General features: G+C 37.4%; 1 protein-coding gene across 1 annotated transcript; it reads left to right on the top strand.

Moving 5' to 3' along the window:
* Positions 1-2,890: 2,890 nt before the first annotated feature.
* Positions 2,891-7,496, top strand: LOC306886246 (potassium channel subfamily K member 17-like). Its single transcript, XM_079443198.1, has 5 exons — positions 2,891-3,199; positions 3,801-3,915; positions 4,019-4,185; positions 4,358-4,526; positions 5,173-7,496. The coding sequence occupies exons 1-5, from the start codon at positions 2,966-2,968 to the stop codon at positions 5,385-5,387; spliced, it is 900 nt and encodes a 299-aa protein (XP_079299324.1). The 5' UTR covers positions 2,891-2,965; the 3' UTR covers positions 5,388-7,496.
* The last annotated feature ends 6,527 nt before the right edge of the window (positions 7,497-14,023 follow it).

Raw genomic sequence — 14,023 nt, 5'->3', positions numbered from 1 at the left:
CCAAAACACCAGCAAATCCTCCTCTGAACGGCTGAAGAAAAACAAAATGAAGACCTGCCTTTTTACCTGCCTAGTCAAAGTCCTGACCTGAATCCTATTGAGATGCTGTGGTATGACCTTAAAAATGCTGAATTACAACAATTCTGCCTAGATGAATGGGCCAAAATTCCTCCACAGTGCTGTAACAGACTCATTGCAAGTTATCGCAAACGCTTGATTGCAGTTGTTGCTGCAAAGGGTGGCCCAACCAGTTATTAGGTTTCGGGGGAAAGCGCTTTTTCACACAGAGCCACATGGCTTTGGATTTTGTTTTCCCTTCATAATAATAAACTTAATTCAAAAACTGCATGTTATGTTTACTTGTGTTATCTTTGATCAATATTTAAATTAGTTTGATGATCTGAAACATTAAAGTGTGACAAACATGCAAAAAAAAAAAAAACACAGGAAGAGGGCCCACACTTTTTCACACCACTGTACCTTTGAATTGGCTATGTAATTGACATAATACATATTTACCTGACTGATAATAAATTGTTACATTTTAACTTATTCTGACTTACTCTGAAATTATTTTCTCAAGTAGATTAAGTGAAGGCGCATGTTACCGCAAATCTGCGTCCAGGGTTAGTACATACTAAATCTCAGGTTAGATGGAGCATGGGGCACATCAGGTGAGATTATAGATTTCTGACTAACTTCTTGACTTTAGTTAAGTTGTTATACAGTTACATTAATCTATTGGGGGCTAGATAAAATACTATAGAAATACTAACATTTCATAGTACTAGCGTAACCTCTGATTATTGTTTGCGCTTTAACTAAGTTGTTACATGGGTGACTGTAGGGGGCTAAACAGAACCACTATTTAAATAATGGTAAGCATGGCCAACCTATTAAATAGTTAATCATAACCTCTGACTAATGATCAGACTGGAGAGTTTGTGATTGTGGGGTACACGTACAACGACCTGCGTGATACACCCTGAGTGACATAGATTCCGAATTAACGAGTAAATATAAAGTAAAGAATTAACTAGAATAATCAAATGTCAGAAGAATAATTAGAGACAGACAAACAACCAATTTGCTTTCAATCTAAATTCGAGGTCATAATAAAATGGAGTCAGATTAGTTCATAAAATGGAGTCAGATTTGAACTTAATCTAGATTTAATAGCTTTGCACGCTGAAAAGACAGAACACGCAGGAAACCTTCACCCACGATTGGATACCATCCTTGGACCAAATTCGTGGACCTTACACCATTACATAGAGGACATGATTAAATCAACTCGATCAGGGAAAAACTGGACATGGGAAGATCGCGGCTGATAACATCATCATCCAGCCAAAAATAGACACCAAGCGTGGCGTCGATCCTCCTCACCTGCTTGGTGAGCTCAAGAAACTCTTCAACATACCTTTCCAACTCCCGACCACCCTGCCACAGACACCAAAGCTTGTCTTCAGCCGCTGTCATCTTGTTTGGTCTGCTGTTGTGTCACGTTTAGCTTGGAGCAAGGATCGAGGAAGCACAGAGATTTTTCAAATAGAATCTCTTTAATTTCACAATCACCATGGAATGCAACAGAGGAGGACATAAAACATGACGATTAACAGCAGACGCTAGACTCGGGGAAACACAGGGCTTAAATGCAAGGGGAAAACGAGATAATAAAACACAGCTGGATACAAATTAACACAACAAGGACAGGAACAGGAAACTAACCAATTATGGGCACAAGAGGGAGGGAAACACAAGACGCAGGGACAAAAGACTGACATGAACACATTTGACTAGCTAGTTGATAAAACCAAAATCCGATCAACAAGACTGACTAGTGATAATGCTATGTTCCCCTTGCTAGTGCTCTTTTTTACCTGCTGGGACAGGTATGCTTATTTTCCCACAAAAGCAAGATCACCTTATTGTTAATGTTAAAGTCATGCAATAACCATTTCAAGCATTTTGTATGGTTTATGCATGGCAAAACAGCATGCATTTGACTGAAAATCCAGAATCATCAACAAGCTACCTGTAAAGATAGCACTGTGAATGATGATATAGTTGTCAACAAATGGGATGCTACATTTTATTCAAAATTAAATATCTTAAATATCTATGATTTTGTCTTTAATAAGATTTTCCAAGGAAACCTGGTGTTCTCCATGATTCCTTGAATGCAACATGCTTGTAATCAGGACTTCTGAAATTAGAAATAGGAGATTTTGATAGCACACGAAGGCAGTATTATTCCTTATTTCCTTGTAGGAATCCAGAAAATGTCATTACCCAATTCTAGATGTAGTCATACAGCTGCAGCTCACATGCATGAAAGTGGCATGTCTAAACTAGTTGATACAGGAAACAAGCAGTCTAATAAAGAGGTTGATTGGCAAAAAGTATTTTATGTATTTTGAAAATACAAAAATACTACGATTAAATGTATTTAAATACAAAATACAGATATTTTTTACTATTTTGTATTTAAATACCTTTGAAAAATATCTAATGTATTTTGTATTTGAAATACTGCCCATCCCTGCCTAAAGTAAACATATTACTGTGATGAACCGATGACGAGACGTATAGACAATCAGATGAATTTCCTCTTTTTGGTGTGTGCTTATAGTCTTTAAACTAATTGATTTGTGTTCAAAAATAATAAATAAATAAAAACTTTAAATGTAAAAGATAAGTTTTTGTACAAGAACATGAAACCACTGGCAGAGAGTACTGACTGTAGCTTCTAACCACTTCAACCCCCCTTTTTAACTCCTCACTCACTGTGGCTCCTGCTCTCCTTCAATCAACATTTGCATGCCAGGTCATAAGGTCTCATTCTGGCATTTATTACACAAGGGAGTGATTTGCCTGTCACAAAAACAGAGTAAATCCACACCCAGTAGCACCATCCTGCAGCTGCATCGGCAGACAAGTGAGCCAGGCGACCAAAGGAACCATGCTTCCCATGTTTTCTGGAAAGTTATGCCAGTTTCTCAGCATGTCTCGGTTCCCTTCTATGCTGATCCTTGGAATTGTTTATGTAGCCTATGTCCTTGTTGGAGGGCTGATCTTCTGGAAACTAGAAGGATGGTATGTGTTGCAACAGATTGATCTCCTGAAAGAGAAAAGAATAAAACTACTTGAGAAGTACCCATGTGTGGGTCAGAATGGGCTCCGAGAACTAGCACAGGTATGATTTGTTGCACAAATTTATTTATTCCTCATTAACAACAGTATCAGTGTTAGGTAGGGTTAGTGAGGGAATGTTTGGATTTTTTATTTATTTATTTTTACGTATTTGTACATCTATCTATTTAATCATTTCAGTGCATATTTATGAAGCCATTTTCATTCAAATGAACTGCTTTTGGTTAAAAAAAAAAAGTATTTAACATGAAAATTTGTGCAGAAAATAATCAAGACCACCAATCAAGAAACCTAAACCAGTTTGAAGTTGTTAAACAAGATCAATAATTTATAATTGGATTTCCTTTTTGGGAATCTCTTTTACAAAGAATTCTCTTTGTTGGTCTATTGTTGAAATTGCTTACATAATTATTTAGATTGTTTTTAAGTGAAATGGCCTTTTTGTGAAAAAGAATGTGTTCTGCTTAAGTAGATAATAATAATAATAATAATAATACTTGACTGTGATAGATTTGTTATAATTTTTAACAGAATTTTGTTAACAGAACACAACTGTTCAATGTCATTCACCTCTACTCACTGTTTTTATTGTGATTTCATATATGACAAATAAGTACTTATTGCTTGTCCTTACCGTTTTAAAGATGATAAAAGCTGCTTCCCTGAGTGGCTTGAGTCCAGACAGCAATGACACCGCAGATGGTTTCTGGAAATTTACCAGCTCATCTGTGTTTGCGGCAACTGTGGTCACAACTATTGGTGAGGGATGAAACACTTAACACACTGAATTTGACAGTCCAGTTTATTGTGTGGCATCTATACAGATGGGTAGAGATTATATAGATTTTTCATCTTTTTACAGGCTATGGGAATACAATTCCACTGACGACAGCTGGTCAAATCTTCTGTGTGTTGTTTGCACTTTTTGGCATTCCCCTGAATGTAGTGATCTTAAATAGAGTTGGAAAATACATGCTGGCCATTGAAATGAATTTTTGCAATTTTCTGGAGAAAAAAATTGATAGAGGGGTGAGCATTTAACTTTTTTTTTTACAGTCAGCAATAAAGATGATGAATGAAAGATTGAATGAATGAATGAATGAATCAATAAATAAATGTGATAAGCAATAATACTAGAAATTAATATGGTTGACCTTTATGTGTAAACACACTGTACCCATGATTCTGTTCCTTCCTACAGAAATGTGTACGAATATCCGTTCACAGTATATCTTTTGTGAGCTCAGCATTTCTGTACTTTATGGTTCCTATGCTGCTTTTTAAAGAGTATGAGGGATGGAGTTACGCTGAAGCCATTTATTACTGCTTCATAACACTCAGCACTATTGGATTCGGAGATTATGTTGCAGGTAGGAGACTACACCTACAAAAATGAACAAACTATTTATACTTCAACTTTTAGCATGTACCTTTATTATGATGCTTATATGTTCACACCCTGGTTATTAAATATGGGCTATTTAGCTTTGTTTTACTGTTAATCCTCTGAAAGTTCTTCACATTTTGTAATTATTCTTATATCTAATTATTCTAGTCAGGAAGTGACATCACCGCTTGGGTTGGGTGTCATTCAAAATTGATTTTGAATTATCCTGAATTTGAATACTGAATTGAGGTAGCAAATAAGATGCAGAATTGTAATTCAAATTTTAAAATGGTTTAAAGCCAGTAGAAATAGATTCAAAGAAATTAATGTTACATGCATAGCATTTAATAATATATTTAAATAAATGATATATGGCATGTTGTAATAGGCATACAGTAAATAGGCACACTGAGTCAAAAATGTTGTAGTCATGATTTGTTTTTATGCAAAACTTATGTTGGATCAATCAAATTCCTCTATTGCGACTGTGTTGCATTTCTATAAACTCGAATTTTGTAAATTTATCATCTTGACATTGCATTACATCAATTTTCAAATCTAATTTTGATTCAAATTACATCATCCCAACCCTGATAACAATATCTTTACATCACTGTTTTTCCTGCCAGATCACAACCCAGCAATAACCTACCCAGAGTGGTACAGTTGTCTGATGGCAGCCTGGATTTTCTTTGGCCTGGCTTGGCTCGCTCTTCTGATCAATTACTCCATTGATTTACTGGAGAGTCTGAATGCTTACTTGAGAGGAAGGCAGAATGCACAAACACAAGTGGAGGAGTCCAAAGAACAGCCAGAAAAAGGACTGAAAGGGGATGAAACATGAAAAATGAATTTAACAGTGGTACGAAAAACAGGAGGGTGTCTGGTGTATGAATAATGCTGTATCTACTCATCATTAAACAATATATGGTTAATTATTAAGTTAAATACTCAATGGTTAAAGTTTCCTTAAAATTTTATCGATAAAATTCAAATAATAGTTTCTTCTAAAAACTGAGCTAAATGTTTTGATTGTTTTGATTTGACAATAATGACATTTGAGAATCACTTGTCTGACTGGCAGTGTTTAGCTTCAAAATCTCGCTTAGTTCACTTAAAATTAATTGCTGTCACACCACAAAACACCAGGCCTGTTAAACTCACAACAGTGAAAGAATTAGTTTATTTATTATATAACACCGTTATTGCATACATTGGTAATATTACATATTTCTCAGATCTCTCTGAATCAATATATTTCAGTGATATCAAACTAAAACACCAGTTCATAATCATTTTGATGGTATTTTTGTTCGTGTGTGAGTTATACAGTGACTTTAAGGGGAGGTCTATCTTTTTAAAGGGATTTTCTATAGTTAATTTTTGTTTTGTGGTAAGTAAAGGTTTGTACAAATGCCACAATAGTTTTTGCTGCACCAACATAGGCATGCATTAGCTGTCAAATACTTTTCAAGCAAAACATTTAAGTTTTGATACTTAATATACTTGTAATATGTAAATCTAAAATAAACTGATAAATATCGACAACGTTACATCATTATACCACATAATACAGATCCTGATTCCTGAAAGAAAACAATCAAGCAACCTATTGATATGGTTAACCCCAAATGCTAACATTAAATCTGCGTGCAAGACTCTATTTAGGGCCAACTGACAATACACACTCTAACCAAGTACTGTTCATACATCCTATGTCTACAGCAACTGCAGTTGTGTGTTGAGCATCACACTGAAAGAATGTCTGCTGTGTAACATACAAGGATATATTACGGATTGCAGGAGTTCCAAGTATGTAGTGTGAATCCAGGTAAATTGGGCCAATAAGGCTTGATTGCACTGTACATTGTCATATACAATAAATGGTTTTGAATTAAAGGAACACTGTTTCTTCAAATTATGAAATAAGTTCTGCTGATGCAGTTTGACACTGGTGATTGTGGCCAAACCTCAAAGGAGAACTCCCTCATCAAGGAAGGTATAAGCCCTTTGACATTATGATTTTATGAATTTCTATTATTTCTAGGTTGTTCTATAAATGTAAACAAATATTGTTGTGACAGGACCTGTTTTATTTGATACTGCAGGTAACAGATTATAATGCTAAGAATAACATTTTCTTGTAATATGTATAGACGTTACTTTGGCTGAATGTGCTAGACAAAATGTGCTGGTGGGTTACAGGAAAAGTGTACCACCTTTAACCTTCTATAATTCATTGAATACATTGACATTGAATGATTATTTTATAACCGACATGTACAACTGACATTATGGAAACACCAATGAGTGTGCAGTCATGAATTTATAGTCAGAGATGATGACTCGGTTCACTGAAGACAGTGTTTTTTTTTTTTTTGGGGGGGGGGGGGGGGGGGGTTACATTTAAAGTTCAATTGCTCCACTTATTCAGTGTTTTCTGTTAACCAATTTGTTGTTGTAAATGTGTTGAAGTCACAATTTTTAATATTTCATTTTCATTTTCATTCATATTTTATTGAATTAGTCTTCATCAAGATTCTGTTTCACTTATGCAAATTTAATATCAACACATGTTCTATCATTTATATTAGTGCATTTTGCAGGCACTTTTAGCCAAAGCAACTTATATTGTATTCAAGGTATACATGTGATCATGCAATCCCTACACTGTAAAAAACAACAACAGCAATAACAACAAAAAACGGTACTTTTAGTGGTAAAAGACTGTAAAAATGGTATGGCAAAAACCTGTTAATTGGATTTTCAGGATTTTCCCTTACTGTATAAGGTGAAAAAACTAACATATCTAATGGAACATTTCATGTAATTTTACAGTAAAATACTGTTGAATGTACAGTTTTTGGAAGTAAAGGGAACACATCTTAAAATGTACAATGTGTGACACTTACATTTGCAATTTTTTCATTATTTTCAAATAAATGTTTCATCTAAGATTTATTTTATTTTATTTCTTGCCATAGTCACCCGTTTACTCACTAAAGGACTAATAAATTATAGAAAATCTTTCTAGCAGCTCCCTGATAATAATAATAATAAAAACTAACTATCAGGATGACCAAACTCTTGCAGCATGAGAGTAATTTTATATCAAGGTAATAATGCAGATCATAATAATCAAACTGTAAAGCTGCTTTGAAACAATATTGTGTATTGTGCAAATAAAAATCAATTGCACCATCCCTATTGCCCCTATTTACTATAGCTCCCTATTTTGGTCCATGGTGGGGACCTTTAAATTGAAAACTCTTTTTTGCTTTCATTCTTTAAAATTTACTCTATCAATATTCAGCGCATCAAGAACCTTCACTGCAAACCAATTTCCAATTCAATTTGTCACCATAGTGGCATATTGTAAATTAAATTACCCATTGAGCACACACCACAAGGGGACACATTGAGACCATGCGCTATAAAAAAAAACTAATACCATCAAAACATGATGGTCAGAGGAAATGAACGGTGTTGCACCAAAAAAAAAAAAAAAAAAGCATTTACCCATGTATTGCATGTTGTTGCTATAATATTTAGATTAATATATCTTTTTTTATTATTTACAATAACAACTTTAAACCAGCTTTCAGTTGGAATGGGTCAAAAGCAGGGGTTCACTATTTATTCAAAGATTGATTGCAGTGTCAATAGCCCAAGCTATGTCAGCTTTGGGGCTGGAAGATTTCATTCATGCAAACCCAGTGACTAGGATTTCCATTTACAGTCACACAGTGGCAGGCAAATGTGTAAAGGAATTTTCCACTGAAAACTTACTTTAGCAATCATGAAATCAGCATTTTTGTGTCAGAGGTCATACATTTAATCTCAGTAATTTAATTTGTGAATGAAAACTACATTTGCTTGAACATTAACGTGGTTTGCCGTGCCTGTGGGGCATGGTGTCTGGATCCTGGCACTTAGCCTTTCTTGGTTTTGGTTAAGTGCCAGGGCCCATGTTTGATCTTTTGTTGTGAGCATATGGCTGATGATCTTGTTTCATTGGTCATGTGCTCTTGTTAGGTATCAGCACATAGCTTCTATTATATTTATTTCTAAGTTCCATGTGCTTCCCTGTCTAATGTTTTGACCTTGTCCTTCTTGTTATCTGATTATTAGTTGATCATTCCCCTCTTCTAGGGCCAGAAAGATGACCCTCTAATAATAAAACTATTTAAAGTAAACTCCTTAATTCGTATGGGTTACGACTTTCACAAGGAGCATGGGAATGAGGAGATACAATTCACACAGTCTTTAATGAACATCAATACCAGGGAACATGGAGAAACACGATATGAAGTTTAACACCGGAGACAAGGAAACACAGGGCTTAGTACTGGGGAGTAAACTAGATAATTACTCAAACACAGCTGAAACAAATGGAACTAAATGGGAACAAGAAATAGGAAGGACCAAATAAGGACATGGAGGGAGAAACTGGGTCACGGGGAGCAAAACACAACAAGACAGGAACACAGGTCTGACATTACCAATGTGGGCGCTCTAGGGCAGGACCCAAGGTGAAGCAGACAGACCGGGGAGCCATGGCGGAGCAGGTAGTCCGGGGGGCCATGGCAGAGCAGGCAGACTAGGGAGCCATGGCAGAGCAGCCTCCGTCGTCTTGGCTAACGGCCCGGCCTCTCCGGCCAGAGCCATATAGCCCCCCAAGAAAAAAAAAATACTTGGAGGAAATCTCAGGTTTAGAGGCCCTCCATGGGCCAGGCGTCGGAGCAGGAACCCTCTCTGGGCTTGGTATGGGGGCAGGAGCCCTGTCTGGGCTGGATCCGGGGACCGGAGCCCTCTCTGGGCTTAACTCAGGAACTGGTGCCCACTCAGGGTTAAACTTGGGGTCTAGAGTCCTCTCTCGACTCGGTTCAGGGGCTAGAGCCGACACTGGAGCGAACTCTGGGCCTGGAGCCAACAGCCTTTACCTCCTCAGGATCCTCTTTTGGTTCGTGGTGAGGGATATAGCTGCTGTTGGCTTAGGGCTTGACAACGGCGCAGCTGGCGGGCTTGCCCGGGAAACGGCCGGCGGGCTGGTCCTGGATCGGGCCAGGCACCGGAAGATACCTTCCCTCCAACACAGTCCAGTGGTGTCTGGGAGGTCCATGGGGCAATGGTAATTGGCCCCGATCCAGAACAGAGAATTGATGGGACGTCATCCAACGCTGTCATCTTGGCCAGCCCGCAGAACTCCCAGGCATACTCCACAAGTCAAGTCACCTTTATTTATATAGAGCTTTTAACAATACAGATTGTGTCAAAGCACTTAACAGTATCAAATTGGAGGATAGAGTGTCAATAATGACTGATTGAGTGTTTAATCTTATTTCTATACAAGGCATTTCATTACTGAATTCAGAGATGTCATTGTCTAGCTCAGTTTAGTATCTGCGAAAACAAATTGACGATAAATCACTAGAAATTAAGTGTCCCCAACTGAGCAAGCCAGAGGCGACAGCGGCAAGGAACCAAAACTCACTCTGTGATAGAATGGAGAAAAAAAAAAAAAAAAAAAAAAAACCTTGGGAGAAACCAGGCTCAGTTGGGGGGGCCAGTTCTCCTCTGGCCAGGAGATTGTTTATTTAATTATTTATTGTTTTAATTAAACTTTTAAATGTATTATATTTCTATTTTATATTGTTGTAATTTCTAACAATAATAGTATTATGTAGTTTGGTATTTTATATTTTGTCATTTTCTTTTATTTTTATTGCATTTAACCGGTTAACGTTTACCAGAGCGACAGCGCACTGAAGCGTTTTTTTCCCCACTAGTTTAATGTTTATGAATGAATTTAACGTGAAAGAATATCATTAATCTTGACAAACTATATATCATTCTGAAGGTCTAAGCCTCAAGCATCGACAACAGATCGCTGTTTTCCGATGGAAAGCTTATAATGAATGTATTTGCTACATTTGTGTAAGCAGTACACATCAAAACAGGCAGAATAAGAAAGCCGTACGTACCAGATTCATTGGGATTTCAGCAGTGGACGCGTTTGTGGCTCATTATTACAGTTTAGTTAGAGATGTAAGGGTCCACAGAACATCCAGCGAGCACTTTTAGTCCAGCGAAACAATAACGTTGTAATAAGGATGAATATTCCTCTGTTTACGTTTCATTTCTTCGGGAGAGTTATCGTTCGCGTCCGTTATGGAATAAATTATGCTCAAAAACAGCGTCTTGGTGGTAAAAAAAACACGGTGCTATAGCATACGGTTTTACAAACAGAATGAGAAAAAAAAAAAAAAAAAAAAAAGTCTCAGAAAAGCGGAATATAGATTTGAATTTGGCGCTCCCTCCTGAAAGCGTGACGCAGGCTATGACACAGCTGTCATCTGAGCGGGGCGTAATTTAGCGATCTGCTTTATCCATAAAAAAAACTTTTTTCTTCTACATTTTTTATATATGTGTGTGTGAGGCCCACAATGGGGGCGAAGGTTAACAGGTTAAGTCGAGGTCATCACTGGGGATATGACCCCGGGGCTCATCCAGGTGTCCTAGCCTCCGCCGACGATCAGGGAGACATCATCTCCCAGCACCGATCCACCATCTGATCCGGACACGGACAGAGAAACAGAATAAGAAAGAAAGACAAATTGTAACAAGGAGGCAGTGTCTTTAAGATCCATGTGCAGCTTTATCACACAAGAATGGTCATAAAAGCATAAGTCAATCACAGGCGTCAGGTACCACGTAGGCAGAGCAGAATCATAAACAGAGTTCGGGCTAGAGATCTGGGCAGGCGGCAGACAGCCAACAAAACAGATCAGCAAGGCAGGCAGAGTCAGATTAGGCAGGCAGACTTCTTTCATAAACGGGTAAACAGTCCAGGTCGGCAACAGGAAATCAAACAAGGGATGAACGCTCAGAAATGTCTGCATGGCAAGAACAAGACTTTGCAATGAGAGCAAGGGTGGAGCAGATTAAATAGACCAGTCAATGGCGAACACCTGTGCAGGTAATCAGTCTCAGGTACGGGGTGTGATGGGAAATGAAGTCCAAATGATAATACTCAGGTGAGGGTTCCCTCTGGTGGTGATCAGAGGGAGCCACAGAGGCTGAGTTCGTGACACAAATATTAATGTAGATGCCATTCTTCTTATGATGTAACGAGTGTTATGGGGAGTGTTCCCGGTTGATCTAATTAATGCAGCCTAACAATCCTTTAACGGATTTGAATAATAGAAGTGTATTAGTGTGTTGTGTGTAAACCAGGTTAAAGAAATGTGTCTTTAATCTAGATTTAAACTGACAGAGAGTGTCTGCTTCCCGGACAGTGTTTGGTAGATTGTTCCAGAGTTTGGGTGCCAAATAGGAAAAGGATCTGCCACCTGCAGTTGATTTTGATATTATAGGTATTATCAAATGGCCAGAGTTTTGAGAATGCAGCGGACATGAAGCACTATAATGTCAAGTCACCTTTATTTATATAGCACTTTTAACAATGTAAATTGCGTCAAAGCAACTGCAAAATATATAAAAATAAAAAAAATAAATAAAAAAAAAGAAAATCGTGTCAATAATGTAAAATGAAAAGATTAAAAAAAGATTTTCAGTTAAAGGCATTTTATTATTGAATTCAGTGATGTCATCGTCCAGCTCAGTTCAAATAGTGTCTTTGCAATCAAGTCGACGATATCACTGGAAATTAAGTGATAAGAGCTCCTACTGAGGAGCCAAGCCATTCAGGGCTTTATAAGTAGTTAAGATTTTAAAATCTATACATTGTTTGATAGGGAGCCAACGCAGTGTTGACACAACCGGGCTAATATGGTCATACTTCCTGGTTCTAGTAAGAACTCTAGCTGCCGCATTTTGGACCAGCTGTAGTTTGTTGATCAATCGTGCAGAACAACCACCCAATAAAGCATTACAATAGTCTAACCTTGAGGTCATGAACGCATGAATTAGCATTTCTGCATTTGACGTTGAGAGCATAGGTCACAATTTAGATATGTTTTTGAGATGGAAAAAACAGTTTTACAGATGCTAGAAACATGGCTTTCAAATTAAAGATTGCCATCAAACAGCACACGTAGGATCCTAACTGATGAAGAAGAAATGACAGAGCAGCCGTCAAGTGTTAGATAGTGTTCTAGGTTATTACATGTGGGGTTTTTAGGTCCGATAATTAACACCTCTTTTTTCAGAATTTAGCAGTAAGAAGTTACTCGTCATCCAGTTTATTATATCGACTACGCATTCCGTTAGTTTCTCAATTTGGTGTTTCACCGTGCCGCGAAGAAATATAGAGCAGAGTATCATCAGCACAACAGTGAAAGCTAACACCATGTCTTCTGAAAATATCTCCCAAGGGTAACATGTAAAGCGTGAAAAGTAATGGCCCTAGTACTGAGCCTTGAGGTACTCCATACTGCACTTGTAATCGATATGATGCCTCTTCATTCCCTGCTAGAAATTGATGGCGGTCTGATAAGAACGATTTGAACCATGCTAAGGCACTTCCACTGATGCCAACAAAGTGTTCTAGTCTATTCAAAAGAATGTTGTGGCCGATAGTGTCGAATGCATCGATAAGATCCAGTAGCATTAATAAAGAGATACAACCACGACCAGATGATAGAAGCAGGTCCTTTGTAACTCTAATGAGAGCAGTCTCAGTAATATGATACGGTCTAAATCCTGACTGGAATTCCTCACACATACCATTTTTCTCTAAGGAATATAATTGTGAGGATACTACCTTTTCTAGTATCTTTGACAGAAAAGGTAGATTTGAGATCGGTCTGTAATTAACTAGATCTTTGGGATCATGGTTTAATGAGAGGCTTAATTACAGCCAATTTGAAGGTTTTGGGGACATATCCTAATGACAATGATGAATTAATAATAGCCAAAAGAGGATCTATGACTGCTGGAAGCAGCTCTTTTAGTAGTTTAGACGGAATACCTCTAGTTTAGTTTTCGTCCAGCTGCGCTCCATTTTCCAGGCTGCTCTCTTTAGGGTGCGAGTGTGCTCATTATACCACGGTGTTGGACTGTTTTCTTTGATCTTCCTTAAGCGTAGAGGAGCAACTGGATCTAAAGTGCTAGAAAAGAGAGAGTCCATAGTTTCTGTTACATCAAGTTTTTCTGCTCTGTTGGATATGCTGAGGAATTTAGATAAATCAGGAAGATTATCTACAAAGCAGTCTTTTGTGGTAGAAGTGATGGTTCTACCATACTTATAGCTAAAATTGTAAATTCTACTCCTTGTTACATGGAGTTTACACAAGACTAGATAATGATCTGAGATGTCATCGCTTTGCTGTAGAATTTCAACACCATTAACATCAATTCCATGTGACAGTATTAAATCTAGAGTATGATTTCGACAATGAGTAGGTCCAGAAACGTGTTGTTGAAACATGAACCCCAATAGAGTTCAGAATGTCTATGAATGCTGATCCTAATGCATCTTTTTCATTATCGACATGGATATAAAAAAAAAAAAAAAAA

The sequence above is a fragment of the Barbus barbus genome, assembly GCF_936440315.1.
Source record: "Barbus barbus genome assembly, chromosome: 20".
NCBI lineage: Eukaryota > Metazoa > Chordata > Actinopteri > Cypriniformes > Cyprinidae > Barbus > Barbus barbus.
Note: the sequence above shows the minus strand (reverse complement) of the source record. Positions and strands in the feature narration are given on the sequence as shown.

Coding starts and splice junctions, on each gene's coding strand:
- LOC306886246 (XM_079443198.1), top strand. CDS start 2,966: ATGCTTCCCATGTTTTCTGGAAAGTTATGCCAGTTTCTCAGCATGTCT. Junction 3,200..3,800: donor GGCTCCGAGAACTAGCACAG/GTATGATTTGTT, acceptor ACCGTTTTAAAG/ATGATAAAAGCTGCTTCCCT. Junction 3,916..4,018: donor AACTGTGGTCACAACTATTG/GTGAGGGATGAA, acceptor ATCTTTTTACAG/GCTATGGGAATACAATTCCA.